The sequence below is a fragment of the Mesoplodon mirus genome (genome assembly GCF_964341445.2).
Source record: "Mesoplodon mirus genome assembly, chromosome: 3".
Classification (NCBI taxonomy): Eukaryota; Metazoa; Chordata; class Mammalia; order Artiodactyla; family Ziphiidae; genus Mesoplodon; species Mesoplodon mirus.
Window position 1 is genome coordinate 118,124,576 of NC_138978.1, and position 15,468 is coordinate 118,140,043.

Below are 15,468 nucleotides of genomic sequence, written 5' to 3' on the forward strand. Positions count from 1 at the left end.
TTCCGCGGCATGTGGGATCTTCCCAGACCGGGGCACAAACCCGTGTCCCCTGCATCGGCAGGCGGACTCTTAACCACTGCACCACCAGGGAAGCCCAAACCAAATCATCTTGCTCTGTGCTACAAGCCCTGTCACTCTGCCCAGTAGGTCCTGTAATGGCACAGCCTTGCTTGTAAACTACCATCTGCAAGCCTGCCTACTCCATGGACCTTCCAAGGATGGCCTCCCTCACCTCCACCTCATTCTCTAGGTGGCCAGTGTCAGCTGGGCCACCTCCCATGTCCAACCATGAGCCTGGGTATCAACCATTTGATAGCTCCAGGTAATGCAATTCTTCATAACCAGTGGCCCATCACTTATGGTGAAACTCCAAATGGCGCTCTGGGCTACCTTCTGCATGTTCCTCTGAGAAGACTCAGAGAAAGCAGACTCATTGGACTTTCAACTAACGGCAAACAGTTAATAACGGTAAATCTCCCCCAAAGGATCCATTAACAGCAAGTCTAACAACGCATTTTCAAGGAGAGAGAAAGGCACTGGGATATGTTCCCCCTCACCCACACTCGGACATACACACACACACATACACACCACCACCACCACCACCAATGTGGATAACTGAGAGGCAGAATCAGGTTGCTCTCTCCTTTTGTGCATTCACCCATTATATTCCCTAAATACTGAGTGAGGCCTGGGATGCTGCTTGGTGAACTCTGCCAACCCTTCCCGTCTTTTTTTGCCTGGGCCACATTTGGGCCAGCAGCTCAACTTTAAAGGTGCTTCTGAGAACTGCAGGAGAGTTTCCTCAATGCAGAGAGTGGTGTTCACACTCCTGAATTAGATGGAAGCACTCGCTTTGGGCTATAAAGTGATCCTTCAGGAAAGCTGAAAAGGAAGTAATTTTGTCCCTAGCCTTCCCACGCTTGCCCAGAAGGAGCCCATCTCCATATGTGATGACTAGATACCCCCCATCCCATTTTATGTCCCAATCTTAGTTCTCTGCTGGCTGCCAAACATTTTCACTAATATGTTAGCTGATAATAAAACTGGTTGGTAATTAAAGCCTTGGTCAGTGATTAAGGGTTTAAGCTGTTATCCTTCCCTGTTCATTTGCATTTCTATATAAGTAAAGTCTACTACAAAGGAAAAGGCCTGTGATCTGGGGTGAGTAATCTTCAGCATTGGGATCCAGTTCATCTGAGTGGCATTTTGTTGGGTGGGAGAGGGACTTGGTCCTCCTGAAATCCGGGGGGAATTGACCACCTCCTCTTCTCCTCCTGGGCACGAAGCACTTGTCTTCTCCAAAGATGCCCTCCTTCTCCCACCCCCACCCCTCAGGGTCGGGCTTCTCTTCAGCCCAGGCTCCTGGGGTCAGAGGCACACAATCATCCCAGAGAGGGTGGAAGGGTCCCTGCTCTTTAATCAGAGACTCAGTGCCTCATGCATACAGAGGGACCCCAAGCCAGCATCCATCTGCTGGGGCACAGTGCACCCCCAGCTTCACAGAGCAGGAGCGTTGTGAAGGGGTAGGGGCAGCAGCAGAGAAACTGATTTAGGCCTTAGCAGCGCACGTCCCCACCGAGTCCAGCCACACTCAAAACAACAGTAGAAATACTCCACCTTTCATTACTAAAATCCAGCAGCCATGACAAGTGTTCTTAACCTTTTAGGGGCCTTTGGACCCTTTTTTAATAGTGAAAGAGGGGCCTCCCTGGTGGCGCAGTGGTTAAGAATCTGCCTACCAATGCAGGGGACACGGGTTTGAGCCCTGGCCCGGGAAGATTCCACATGCAGCAGAGCAACTAAGCCTGTGCACTACAACTACTGAGCCTGCGCTCTAGAGCCCACAAGCCACAACTACCGAGCCCACGTGCCACAACTACTGAAGCCCACTCGCCTAGAGCCCATGCTCTGCAACAAGAGAAGCCACGACAAAGAGAAGCCTGCGCACCACAACGAAGAGTAGTCCCCCTCGCCACAACTAGAGAAAGCCCGCGCACAGCAACGAAAACACAATGTAGCCATAAATAAATAAATAAATAAATATGTTTAAAAAAATAGTGAAAGACTCAGAGGAATGAGTTTATACATATACACTCAAAATGATGCATTCAACTTTTATTCCATTCCAGAGATATACCGTAGACCAAGTTAAAACCCCTGGTGTAGAGATTCTGGTGACAGCTCGCAACCCCCTTCCCCATTACTAACACCACCGCCCCATCACCTAAGTGGGGACAATAGAAAATGTCCCAAGGCACAGCATGGAAACTCAACTTGGGAGTTGGGTTCTGGTGAGAGGTGCCCATTCATCTTCTGGCCATCCTATTTCCCCAGACCCTTGGAAATCCAGAGTAATGATGGGGAGATTATTTTAGATAAGTCACTGATTACCAAAGCATTCACCCCAAAGGGAAGCTTTTGAGTACCCTATTCTTTGAGTTGATCTTTATTAATGTATTAGCCTATCTGACCATTCCTTTATTATTTAATCAAGCTAGGAGGTTGGGAATGGAGAGAGAAGGAAAGCTTCCAAAATCTCTTAAGGAGAAATTACAAGTGTAGAGCCAGGGGGCTTATTAGTGTTACTTCATTAGAACTCTAAGCATCCACCTAAAGTCACACCACACATAGAATCAATCTCTCTCTTTCTCTCATACGCACACAGACACACTTCTACGTAGTTATCTCCCTGATTTCCTAAAAGTTACATCTAAGATAATTAGCTGGAAATTACAACTTAGAGAACACTATGAGCTTTCCTTACGTCACCCTGTTCTCATATCACCCATTTGGGAACAAGTAGGAAAGTCAACAGCTATAGTGTGTTGGACTCTGTAGAATCCTTAAGTCAATGGAACCCATGACTCAGGACCGTGGGGCTGGAAGGGCCTTGGGAATCATTTAGGGAGACCACGGAGAAGAAAGCAGACAAGCAGTAAGCACACAGGGCTCATGAGAGATGGGGAGTGGAGGCAACAGAGGTTTGTTTTTCTTCCTTGGGTTTTCCCACCCTCCCTCCAACCCCCAGGAGCCTCTTTCCACAAAAGAAAAGCAAGAAACCAAGAGAGGCCTGAGGTATCAATTACTTTATTACTCTGAGGGGACAAGTCCAGGGGACCAGACCCAGGGCTCTATAGCTCTGCTATTCTTTGTGAATGTCTTCATGGGCTGCCAGGCCCACCTTTATTACCAGTGAGAGGAACTCATGGAAGTTAAGTGCACCATCCTCATTGATGTCCAACTCTTTGAACCAGGTGCCTACATCCTTTTTCTGTGAAGATTGGAGAGAAAGAAGCCACAGTGTAAAGATCTCAGGGAAGCTGAGGCATAGCTGTCTGCACAGGGCAATGCCAGGGACCAGTGACCCAGGGCATCATTAGAGCCGGGCAGAGAACCCTGACCACACCCAGCCTCTCCTCACCATCAAAAACTTAGGACACTCCGTCTCTAACAATTTCTTCAAGTCATCCCTATAGATGGCGTGGTAATTCTCTTTCATCAGGGAGTACTTGTGGTAGACCTCAATGATGGAGTTCATGGCATTCTCCAGGTCCGTCAGCATGGTGCCCAAGGATTTGCCCTACCTGGAAGACAGAGCACACGGGCAACCCCGGCGTGGGGAGGGTGCCTAGGGGGACACTCTGAAGGCTCATACTCCAAGGGATGGCTCTGTCTTGGATGGCATCATCCAGATAACTAAACCCAGCATAGGGCTATGGCTATGATGGGAAGTGGGGGACGATGTGGATGAGGGTGTGGAAGGAAGCAGGGTACACACACACACACAGTTACTGCCAGCTCTCCCCATGCCCCCAGCTGCTTCCCAGGAAGGGCTCAGCTTGGGAATCAAACGTGCCCTTACCCAAAAATACTAGACTCGGCTCCTTCTTCAGCCGTGGCTCACGCTTCTCTTCCGGGAGCCCTGGACTCAGTCCAGACCTCCCCGAGCTTTCTCTCCCCTCCTCAGAGAAGGCTGCTGCACTCCTCAGCCCTCCCCAGGGGAAGCCCAAAGTGTGGGACAGACTGGGGCAGTTCCACTTACCAGGTCTCCCCAAAACAGAGTTGACAAAAGACATCCAGGGCTGAGTGTCGGCTCCCTTTTATAGCAACGAGACTTGGCCAGCTGCCCAGGGCCTCAGGCCACTCAGAGGCAGCTGCTCCCTTCGAGGATTGCTACAGCCTCTGGTTTCCCAGCAAGATGAATGGGGCAATCACTGCACTGAATGAAAAGTTCTGATGCGGAGCTTGGAGCGGGGTTGGGGGAGCACGGGAAAGGTAGAAGGAGGAAGGCTTTTGCCAGGCAGTGATGCCCAGCAGGAGAAATCAGGAAGACGGCATGGTGAGGACTCGTCTTGTAAGCTGCTAGCAACCCCTGGCTTGGTCAACCAGGATGCCCACTTCTGAGTCCTTCCCACGGTTGCTGTGGCTATTCCCGTGGCTAGTGGCCAGTCTGTGCATCTCTGAAATGCAACTGAAGTTGAGTGCATCATTCTGAGTGCATGACTATAAGCTCATTCCTCCATAGCTTTCATCACATTCTCAAAAGGGTCCAAAGGCCCCTAAAAGGTTAAGAACACTTGTCATGGCTGCTGGATTTTAGTAATGAAAGGTGGAGTATTTCTACTGTTGTTTTGAGTGTGGCTGGACTCGGTGGGGACGTGCGCTGCTAAGGCCTAAATCAGTTTCTCTGCTGCTGCCCCTACCCCTTCACAACGCTCCTGCTCTGTGAAGCTGGGGGTGCACTGTGCCCCAGCAGATGGATGCTGGCTTGGGGTCCCTCTGTATGCATGAGGCACTGAGTCTCTGCTTAAAGAGCAGGGACCCTTCCACCCTCTCTGGGATGATTGTGTGCCTCTGACCCCAGGAGCCTGGGCTGAAGAGAAGCCCGACCCTGAGGGGTGGGGGTGGGAGAAGGAGGGCATCTTTGGAGAAGACAAGTGCTTCGTGCCCAGGAGGAGAAGAGGAGGTGGTCAATTCCCCCCGGATTTCAGGAGGACCAAGTCCCTCTCCCACCCAACAAAATGCCACTCAGATGAACTGGTTTCCAACACTGAAGATCTGTGGTGCATTTCTCTTGCTACAAAGCCCTTCAGACTCGCATAACCTATTAAGATACTCAGAACATGCCTATCAGGAAGGCGGGGCAGAGCCCACTCAGTCTGCACACACAGAAATCAAGCCCCCAGGAAGGTGAAGTGGTTCCTCCAGAGTTTCCCAGTGCAGATGTGTCAGAGCCCAGACCGGATCCCAGAGCATCAGGCTCCCAGAGTGTGATCTGACAAGAACATGACTCTGCTGAGAAAACTCACCCCCTCTCTCCTTCCTTCATGCATTCAACAAATATTTACCCTGTGCTCCTCCAAGGCCTAGGCCATCACCACCTCCTAGGGGAAGTAGATAGGATTAGCCTCTCTCTCCATGTTTCTACAGCCCTTTGGGCTCCATTTTGTCATTAACTTTATAGCTGTGTGACCTAGGGCTAATTACTTACCCTCTCTATGCTTTAGTTACATCAATTATTAAGTAGAGATTAAAAATAGAATCTACCCTCAGCCTACAGAATAGGAGAGAATATTTGCAAATCATATATCCGAGAAGGGATTAATATCCAGAATACAGAAAGCCTACAACTCAACTCCCAAAAAAACAAACAACCCAACTGAAAACTGGGCAAATGTCTTGAACAGACATTTCTCCAAAACAGATATACAAATGACCCATAATCACAGGAAAAGATGCTCCACCTAACTAATCATTAGGGAAGGCAAATCAAAACCACAATGAGATACCACCTCACACCCATTAGAATGTCTGCTGTCAACAAAGACAGAAAATAACAAGTGTTGAAAAGGATGTGGAGAAATTGGAACCCTTGTGTACTGCTGGTGGGAATGTAAAATAGTACAACCACTGTGGAAAAAAGTATGGTGGTTCCTCAAAAAATTAAAAACAGAATTACCATGTGATCCAGCAATTCCACTTCTGGGTATATACCCAAAATAATTGAAAGCAGTCTCAAAAAGATATTTGTACACCCATGTTCACAGAAGCATTATTCACAATAGCCAAAATGTGGAAGCAACCCAAGTGTCCAACCACAGATGAATGGATAAATAAGTGTGGTATATACATGCAATGGAATATTATTCAGCCTTTAAAAAGGAAGGAAATCCTGACACATGATACAACATGGGTGAACCTTGAGGGCATTGTGCTAAGTGAAATAAGACAGACACAAAAAGACAAATACTGTATAATTCCACTTATATGAGGTACCTGGAGTAGTCAAACTCATAGAGACAGAAAGTAGAATGGTGATTGCCAGGGTCTAGGAGGAGGTGGGGGAGTTATTATTTATTGGGTGCAGAGTCTCAGTTGTGAGATGATGAGAGTTCTGGAGATTGGATGCACAACAACGTGAGTACACTTAACACAACTGAACGGGACACTTAGAAATGGTTACAATGGTAAATTTTACATTATTTTTATATTATCACAATTTAAAATATTTTAAAATTCAAAACGTTTCCACCTAAAAAAAATAAAATCTACCTGATAGTGTTGTTGTGAGGATTAATAATAGATGAAAAATATTTATGATTTGTGGGCTTTTATTAATTTGCATTATATTTTAATTAAAGTTTACACGTAAAAAAAATGTGTGATGTGCTTAAAGCAGCGCATAGTAAGCAAGCACTGTGTGAGTGTACAGCGTGATTACTGCTCTGTAAATGTGTCTGATTCCCCAGCTGGGCTGTGAACCTTCGAGGACCCAGACTGGCTCATCCATCTCTGCCTCCCTGGGACCCAGCACAGTGCCTGGCATATACTATAACAGCAACAACAATCAATAAGAACAAACAATAACAAAATAATAGCTAGTATTTACTGGGTTCTTACCATACACCAGGAATCATTGCAAGTGCTTTACTTACATCAGACCATTTAATCCTCACAGTAATCCTATGAGTTATGTTCTATCATAATTCCCACTTTACAGAAGAGGAAGCTGAGGCCCACAGAGATACAACATTTGATGCACCAAAGGACTCAGGCGGCTTATGACCCGCTGTGACAGCATCTACTTTCTGCACCTGCCTGGAATGCCTCTTCGCCAGTAAAGTCCTCCTCATCCTTCCTGCCCCAGCCCAGGCACCATCTGCTCTCGTCCATCCCTGACTCTCCTTCCCCCACCCTTATCAACTCAGAGTTAATTCTTCTCTCCTCCATGCTACCAAACCCTTCTGCATCACAGCATTTGCCCTGCTATATTAGGGTTCAGCTGTTTATTGTCTGTCTTTTCTTTAGGTCTGGAAACCCCTTTAGAGCAGAAACCACATCACATCCCAGGGCCTGGTGCATACTAGGGGCTCAGTTAATACTTACTGGGGGGATAAGTGAATGCAAAATTGAACACTTGATCTAGCCCTTACCCAATGCAAAAATTCCCTTTATCATATCCAGCCACTTTAAGTGGTTTTTGGAACAAGACAGGATATAGATCCATCAACCAAAGGCAGTCTACCTTCCTTGGCTAGTCAACCTCTTGACAGGAAAATAGGGCTGTTTCTGACATCTAATATGACAAGTTTTCAGCCAATGATCAAGCACTTGGTGCATACCTATTATTTGCCAGGCCCCTTCTATATGACCTGGCACAATACCATCTTATCCCAAGTAGCACATCATATTTTCAAAGTGTTTTTACATCCACTAACTCTTTTGATAACCCTGTGAAATGGACATCACAGGTATAATTATCCCTATGTGACAGATGAGAAAACTGAGGCACGGGGCGTCACCTAAGGTCCTCTGGGCATGCATTCTGCTTTGTGTTGGTGCTTAGGGGCCAAAAAGCACACTTTAGAACAACAGGGTTGCTTTTTCTGAGATTCTATTTTGGGTTTGTTCACTAGCCCGGCATGGAGCTCACGCTGACCTCTTTCAAGGGGGGTGATGGTGAGGTTGATGAAGATGATGTTTTTCCCAGACCCCGGACCCCTTGGGAGATGCCTACCTTGAAGCCACTCCCCTGAGAATGTCCCTGTGGAGACAGCTTTCTTCACCCAGAAAGGAAGGAAAACAAAGCCCCAGGTCCAGCAAGGGAGACATGAGCCATGACCCCCTCCAGCCTCATGTACTTGTCCATGGAGCCTGCTGACCAGCGAGGCCATGAAATGCTGCCCCCAGAGATGCTCCCCCTGGACAGGCAGCCTTGGGCACCTCCAGGAGAGCAGGACCAGGCTGAGCTGACCTGGCAGGAGAGGGTGTCAAGAATTGGGTAAGCACATGGGGGAAAAGGCAGCTCCTGTAATCAGACTGACAGACATGGGGCAACCACGGGGAGCGGAACCTAGTCCTGTTTACAAGAAACAGCTCAGTCCCAGCTGTGTGTCCCAATACCAGGCTCTTGCCCACGGTTAAGGAAATGCGGAGAGAGCCCGCAGGGTCGGTGGAGAAACCCCCCGGGGAGGGGCAGGAGGACTGGGCTGAGCCACCCCTTCATACTCAAAGCCTGTAGAACACAACACATTTCAGGTGAGACAGGCAGGGAAGACCCACCTGGGTCTGGGGCAAGGCTGTCCTAAGTCACCAGGCCAACTGTCTCCAAGCCTCTGGACGTGACTAAGCGACCTGCAGGAGGCAACACAGACCTGGGTCATGGGATTCCAATCAGCGGGTGCCATCCCTGCATCACCCCCTCCCTGAGCATGCTCTGTGTGACAATGCCGGCCCCTGTGCGGGACACGGAGATGACAGGATGTGGTGCCTGTCTTGGTGGAGGACACAGACAGCAACACACCTCCATGCAGCAGGACAGGCACCTCCACAGGGAAAGTCCAGACGGAAATGGGAGAGGGGGGCTGCTGACTTTTAAAAGGCGAGCACTGGGGATTGGCAAGCGTGGACGGGCATCCATGGCAGGCCTGCTTCCAAGCTCCACTGATCAGGAACAAAGGTCCCTGGCTCGGCCTGCAGGGCACTGCTCCCCATGTTTGGTTCACAGACCCAGTTGGCAAAGGGAACCAAACCAAGTCCCTTAGATGACACCCCCAATCATCTGCACAGGGGAGCAACACAGATGATTACCCATTATTCTTCTAAAACTCATCGTTTCTATCACAATGAGCTCAGGACGTGGGTCCTCAGACCATCCTCAGAGAAGAAACCTTCCAAGAAGGACCCAGCAGGGCCTAAAGGCAGAAGAGACCTCCCCCAGAGATTCTGCATCAGATTCGTGGGCTCCCAGGGAGAGATAAAAACAAACAACGCAGAAAGAGGGCAGGGGCAGGTCTCAGCAGGGAGGGATCAGGGAGTCACAAACAGCCCAGATTCAGAAAAACGCCCGCATCCCTCATCATTTTTTTCTTAGTAAAAACCAGACCAAACCCTCCTCTTCTCCGGGAAGCCTTCCCTGATTGACAGTCACCCACGTCCCACTCCACTCTTCCCTTTGACAGGCTGCATTGCTGGCTTTGCCCTTGACCCCATCTCTGACTCATAGTGGGAAAAATCCACCTCACAATCTTCCCTCCCAGACTGGCCCGGACCTACCACCCGATGTCAGTTACCAGTGTCATCTTCCCCTCCCTGTCCTGGCCCCTTCCCAGGCCCAGGCTGCTCCGCCTTTGTTGGGACTCTCTTTTGAAGTTGGAAGAACTTCTGCCCTCCTTACTCGTATTCAGTCATGTGTGTGTAGTGAATGACCGATCAGAATATCACTGGTGAGGCCTGGCTTCAGCTCCCCAAGAGAAGAGACTCCTTGCTCTCAGACTGAGAGCTGAAGGCAGGGGCTCTCTCTCCCCGCTCAGACAGGGGTTCCTGGGGGCAGGGGCTGTCTCTCACCCAAAACGGATGATCCTCAAAGTAGGACCAAACATCCTCTTTCTGGACCCAGAGCAGATGCCCAGAACCAGGAACTCAACAACATCCCGAAATGTTTACGAAGTTGCTTTATTCTCTTCCTTCACAGCTGTCCTTACCACAGACACACACGGCAGAGCTGTCCCTTCAGCTGCCTGTAGCCAGGTCGCGCCTGCCCCCCAGCTGGCCCCTGTGGGGAGGCTGCCTATGCTCCCCTTGATAGAGTCTGTGCTGGGCGCTGTGCCAGGCTCACAGCTGCTGGTGCTACTGTGGGTGGTGGTCCTTCACCATCTTGCCCAAGCGGTAGAGGAACTCCTCAAAGCAGAGCTGGTTGTCCTTGTTCTTGTCTGCCACCCGGAACAACTCCGTGATGGAGTACGGCTCCTTCCTGCCCTGAGGGGTGGGCAGAGGGTCAACCACGCACCCAGGCATCGCCCCGCAGCAATGGCCAGGCCCTCCGCTGCCTGCCGGTGGGAGGACGGGGTGGGGGACTGTGGCCTGGCCCTGCCTGGAGGAGGCTTGCAGGACACAGCTCCTCACTCAAACAGTCAGTGGCCAGGACAGCCTATGCGGCAGAATCCAGCCAAAGAGGCAGTGGCATGGTGGGCACCTCAGCTAACTGGACCTGGGGCTGCAGGGGGGACAGAGGGTGCGGACAGGGCTCCATTTGCTGGCTGACTGAACACCCCACAACACGATCCACATTCGTCCACCATCGGAGGCCGTTTAAGCCTGTCTCCCCTGCAGGGACAGCCCAGCCCAGGGGCTTCGGGGTGGAGAGCTGTGCCTACCTCCTCCACACAGGGAGCTCCCAGGGCAGAGCCCACTGCCCCTCATGTCTGCGTCTCCAGCAGTGCTGCAGGGCCAGTACCAGGTGGGGTCACATGTGTGCATGCTGTGGCACCGGCCCAGGAACTGTTTATGACACTGGGCCCATGTCACCTATAGAAGGGGCAGATCAAGGGAAAGGCCAGAGCCGTGGGCCCCGGAGCTGGCCAGGATGTCCCAGAGGAGGTGGCTCTCAGGGCTGAGAACTGGGGATGGTGTAGGGAGGAAAGCATTTGAAGTGGAAGGGACAGCAGGGAGAAAGCCAGGGGTCAGAGGGCAGGTGAGGACAAGGTGGAGCACTCGGCAGTGTGGGTGAGGCAGCTTCCAACAGGATTTGGCTGATGGGCATTGGGAGGCCGGCGAGAAGTTCTCAGAAAGATTCCAGGAAGGATGTCACTGCAGCCGTAAGCAGCTGTGGGCCTGGGGGTGACCTTCATCCTCATGGCAGGTCTCCCCCTCCAACTCCCCCACTGCTTCACCATCTACTTCTTATAATCTTATCTCCTCTGCAAAGCTGGTTGACCTGGGAAACTGGAGGCCTACGGCCTTGGGCAGGCTCACCCCGGCTTCCCTCATCTCAGCCCTCTGCCCAGGCTGCTATGTCTGCCCTGTGAGAACCCGAGTGCAGGGTCTGAGGGTCCCTGCCCCCCAACGACATAAACAACTGGCCCTGGAAAGAAAAAGGTCTCCCTAGAAACAGGGACTAAAAAGTCACCCTAGCCCCCGCCTTAGTGATCCTCATGGCTACACTCCAATAAACTGAGGGCAAGTCTGTCTCCTCTGACGTGTCTCAAAGGCAGTCAGGGGACACAAGAAGTGACCAGAGGAGATGCCTCTCCTGGAATGCAGGGCCTTGAGTCGGGCACGACCTGAAGTCCTCTGGACATAACAGTCCAGAGACCCCGCCGGGGCTGGGCACCAAGGGCCAAGGGCAGCGCCCCACAGACACTCCTTCCGGGCTTGCAGTCCCCAAGGAGCCCAGTAATCATGGGGCTGGGCCTGATGACAGAGGAGATGCACCGGCCTGCAGAGGGTGATTGAGCCCAGCCTGGGTTCCAGGGGGAGGGGGGGAGTGGCTTGTGCAGACCCCAGGAGAAGGGGCTGGGGTTCAAAGGGCAGTCCTGGGGCCAGGCACTGATTGAACTGGCCTGTGGGCAGAGGGAAGATTTAGGACCTGTTCTCGCCAGAAGCAGGTCAGGCAGAAGAATAAACAGGTTTGGGGTTAGGACTAAGTTTCAGGCAGGAAGTTTCAGGACAGGAAAAGACAGAAAATAAGGCTGGGCTGGGCCATGTTTTCCCCACCACAGATCCTGCCCTCCACCCTCCCTCAAGCCCCCTCCCCTAGGTGGAAATGCTCTTGGGAGACAGCTGTACCTGCACTCTCACCACTCACTTCCAACCCCACAACCAACCCCATACTTCATCCCCACCCAACCTTAGACCCCACACACCAAGGTCTCCACGAAACGGGGCACGTTGGCCACGAGTAGGGCCTTCAACTCCTCCAGGGACAGGGTCTCCAAGTCCCCCTCCTGGGCCACATACTGGTGGTAGCAGTGGATGATTTGGAAGAGGCATTCTTCCACTGGCATGTCTGTCACGGTGGCTGGGCCTGGGTCCAGGACAGGGGCGGCTCTGGAGATGCAGTGGGGGAGCAGCAGGGGACAGTGGAGAATCTGGGGGAGAGCACAGCACAGCAGGCCACACTGAGGCCCGGCCACAGCAGGTGGGCCCTTCCTCCAAGAATCCCCTGCGCAACCTGTCTCAGGCCCCCTCCCTGCCCTCCATCGGATCCCTTGCAAACTTGGCTCAGAGTCCCCGCCCTGCAGAAAACTTCGCCGTGAACTCTTAGGACAGGGCTCTGTCCCTTCCCTGAGATGGGAGTCTTCCAGGGAACAGGAGCTGCGTTCTCCACCCCCCAACCTTGACCTCAGCTTAGGAGTCCCCGAAATCAAGAATGAGAAAAAACTAGACTCTTCGAAGCAAGATAGTGTTTTCCAATGGAAATATTTTTAAACCTCTTGAGAAGGCAAGATCCCCATTACCATAGACTATTTTGTACCACAAACAGAATATTGAAATAATTACACCACCCCAAAGCCCAGGCCTGCTCAAATATTGTTTTCCTTTCTTGGTTGAATACAGACTGCACAGGGATCCCCATCTTTCTCCTACCCCTGCCCTGACCCTCTCTGAAGGAGTCTGCGTGCCATCTGCATGGCTCCGTGGCCTCCCATAGCTTCTGTGCACTGAGGCTGTTCAGTGCCCAGTGGCGGGGGCAGGCAGGGGCACTGCAGCCTCTCCCATCCCCCTGAAGCCCCATCCCGGTGCTCTGCACAGGTGAGGGACAGATGCCCTCAAGCCCCCGCTCCCCACTTCTTTCGGAGATGAGATTCCCTGTTCGGGAGGCAGGGCTGTCCTGTCGGGTCAGCTGTCCTCCTTGGATTCTGGGCAGATAAGACTCAGGACAACTGGTTCCAACTCTTACAGAGCTAGCCAGGCACTCGGAGAAGCCGTTTATACACAGCATCCCATGTAATCCTCACAATGACCTTGTAAGGGAGGCATCATTCCCTCATTTTCCTGAGGAGGAAATGAAATCCAGAGAGGAGGTTAAGTAAATTTCCCCAAATCACACAAATGACCACCTCCAGCTAGATTCAACCAATGCCTTTGGGAACAACCCCAAAGACATGCTTATAATTTGGGGCCCTTAACCCCTTCAGGGCCACAGTTATGCTGTTGGGACATCCATCTACACAGCACACATCCTCCAAAATGGGTAAGCATCCCCTCTCTGCTTTCCTGGACCTGTGCAGACCCAAGACAGCCCAGCCCAGCCCTACAGCTCTCTTGGACGGGGTGCTGACCTCAGTCACTACTGGGCTGAGGCTGCTGCGAATCCACCGTCCCGATCTGTGTTTTACCCTAGAGATTCCCCTGTGCTCAAGAAGGAGGCAGTTGTGGGAGCATAGGCTCCACCGCCCAGTCCCGCATCCTGCCCGTCCATGGTGCCTCCAATTATGGCAGCCAATGCTGTGACTCTTTGCAGGTTCCTGGCAGCATGACTGAGTCTAAATTGCATCCCTGAGATGCCATCACGTGACACTTGCCTCCTACAATTAACTCAGTCAGTTTCAGGGACCCACCTGTCCTTAGCACCTGGCCTGAAACATCTCAGAACCACAGAAGATCATGTTATCCATCTTCCTGCCTCAGAGTTCATCATCTCAGCTCCAGGGCTTGGGTGGGGTCAGACACACAACTTAAATACATCTTCCTGGGATGTCTTCCCCCAATTAGCGAACCCCCAGACTCCACAGTCATGAAGTACATTCACCCATCCAACAAATATTTCTCGAGCACCCGGCCTTCTCTAGGCAATAAGAGTAAGACATGGGGCCGGCTCACAGGACGGGGATGCGTGGAGGGGACAGAGTCACACACCAGCAAAAGCACCGTGAACACTACTAATTTAGTGGCATGAACAGGGTACCCTGGGCACCCAAGGAGCACCTTCTGCCTGGAAAGGTGAGGAAGATTTCCTTAGGGCGATGCTATTTGTGATGGCACTTGAAAATTTGGTTGCAAGGAGGCGCATGGAGGACCAGGCACTCCAGACAGAGGAAACAGCATGGACAAAGGCTCAGGGACATGAGAGAGAGTGGCCTGCTTAGGGGATGAAGTCCGCAGGGTACATCATGACAAGCTGGAAGAAACAGGGCTGGAGAGGTGGGATGGAGACAAAATGTGAAGGGCCCTGAGTGCCGAGCTAGAGCTGCAACTTTATCCTGTGCATAGAAAGTAGCTGATAGAGGATTTTTTTTTCTTTTTTGCTGTATGAGGGCCCCTCACTGTTGTGGCCTCTCCCGTTGCGGAGCACAGGCTCCAGACGCGCAGGCTCAGCGGCCATGGCTCACGGGCCCAGCCGCTCCATGGCATGTGGGATCTTCCCGGACCGGGGCACGAACCCATGTCCCCTGCATCGGCAGGCGGACTCTCAACCACTGCGCCACCAGGGAAGCCCTGATAGAGGATTTTTAAATGGGTTGGGTGATGGGTGATAAGTGAGAGAGAAATAGTAGGAATACCTTTATTATAAGGAAATAACCAACTGCAAAGTGGAAGTGATCTGCTCTAAGGGGGCCCAGACGTGTAAGCTTGGCCTCCATACAGATGCCATCTGGGTGACAGGTCCTTGAGTGACAGGTGAACTGCCTTCCCCCATCTCAAGCCTTCTCTCAGCCACCCCCTTCTACCGCCATCTCACCCATGCATCTCCCCTGGGAAGAGCCACGCAGGCTGATGAGTAAACCTGCCAGAAGGGGGCGCCAAAGGACAGGTAATTGAATCAGAGATTAAGTCGCCGCATCCCTGAAGGTTTGAGAGAAAAATAGGTAAATACTGAAGGCAAAACATTTTCCAGGGTGATCCTTCATCTACCCAACATAATGATTTCTTCAGCAAACAAGTGGTCCATCAATACACTTTTATGATTTGAAAATAGAAACAGGGCTCAAATTGCTAAATGGTAAAACAATTTGGCAATGCCAAGCTGAAGTTGCAGAGAATGTTATTGAATACGTTTGATTCAGCCATCATTCCCTGGGAATTTATTCCAGGAAAGTAATTAAACAGACATTTTAAAGCAATAAATAGGGATTTCCCTGGTGGTGCAGTGGGTGAGAATCTGCCTGCCAATGAAGGGGACACGGGTTCAATTCCTGGTCCAGGAAGATCCCACATGCCACGGAGCAACTATGCCCGTGTGCC

General features: G+C 51.4%; 2 protein-coding genes across 3 annotated transcripts; both read right to left on the minus strand.

Annotated features, from left to right (window-relative positions):
* Window positions 1-3,074: 3,074 nt before the first annotated feature.
* On the minus strand, window positions 3,075-4,068 carry S100A8 (S100 calcium binding protein A8). 2 transcript variants are annotated; one of them, XM_082616608.1, is made up of 3 exons: window positions 4,046-4,068; window positions 3,425-3,587; window positions 3,075-3,274 (listed from the first exon to the last, which is right to left on the minus strand). In XM_082616608.1, exons 2-3 carry the CDS (start codon window positions 3,563-3,565, stop codon window positions 3,146-3,148), a joined length of 270 nt encoding a protein of 89 aa, XP_082472734.1. In that variant the 5' UTR covers window positions 3,566-3,587; window positions 4,046-4,068; the 3' UTR covers window positions 3,075-3,145. The 2 variants fall into 2 exon arrangements, with proteins under 2 accessions (XP_082472734.1, XP_082472735.1); XM_082616609.1 differs by lacking the exon at window positions 4,046-4,068 and adding an exon at window positions 3,866-4,039.
* Window positions 4,069-10,131: 6,063 nt separating this feature from the next.
* On the minus strand, window positions 10,132-12,287 carry LOC309800069 (protein S100-A15A-like; the record flags this gene model as incomplete). The annotated part of the gene is made up of 2 exons (XM_082613893.1): window positions 10,132-10,260; window positions 12,147-12,287. The coding sequence occupies 2 exons, from the start codon at window positions 12,285-12,287 to the stop codon at window positions 10,132-10,134; spliced, it is 270 nt and encodes an 89-aa protein (XP_082470019.1).
* Between the last annotated feature and the right edge of the window lie 3,181 nt (window positions 12,288-15,468).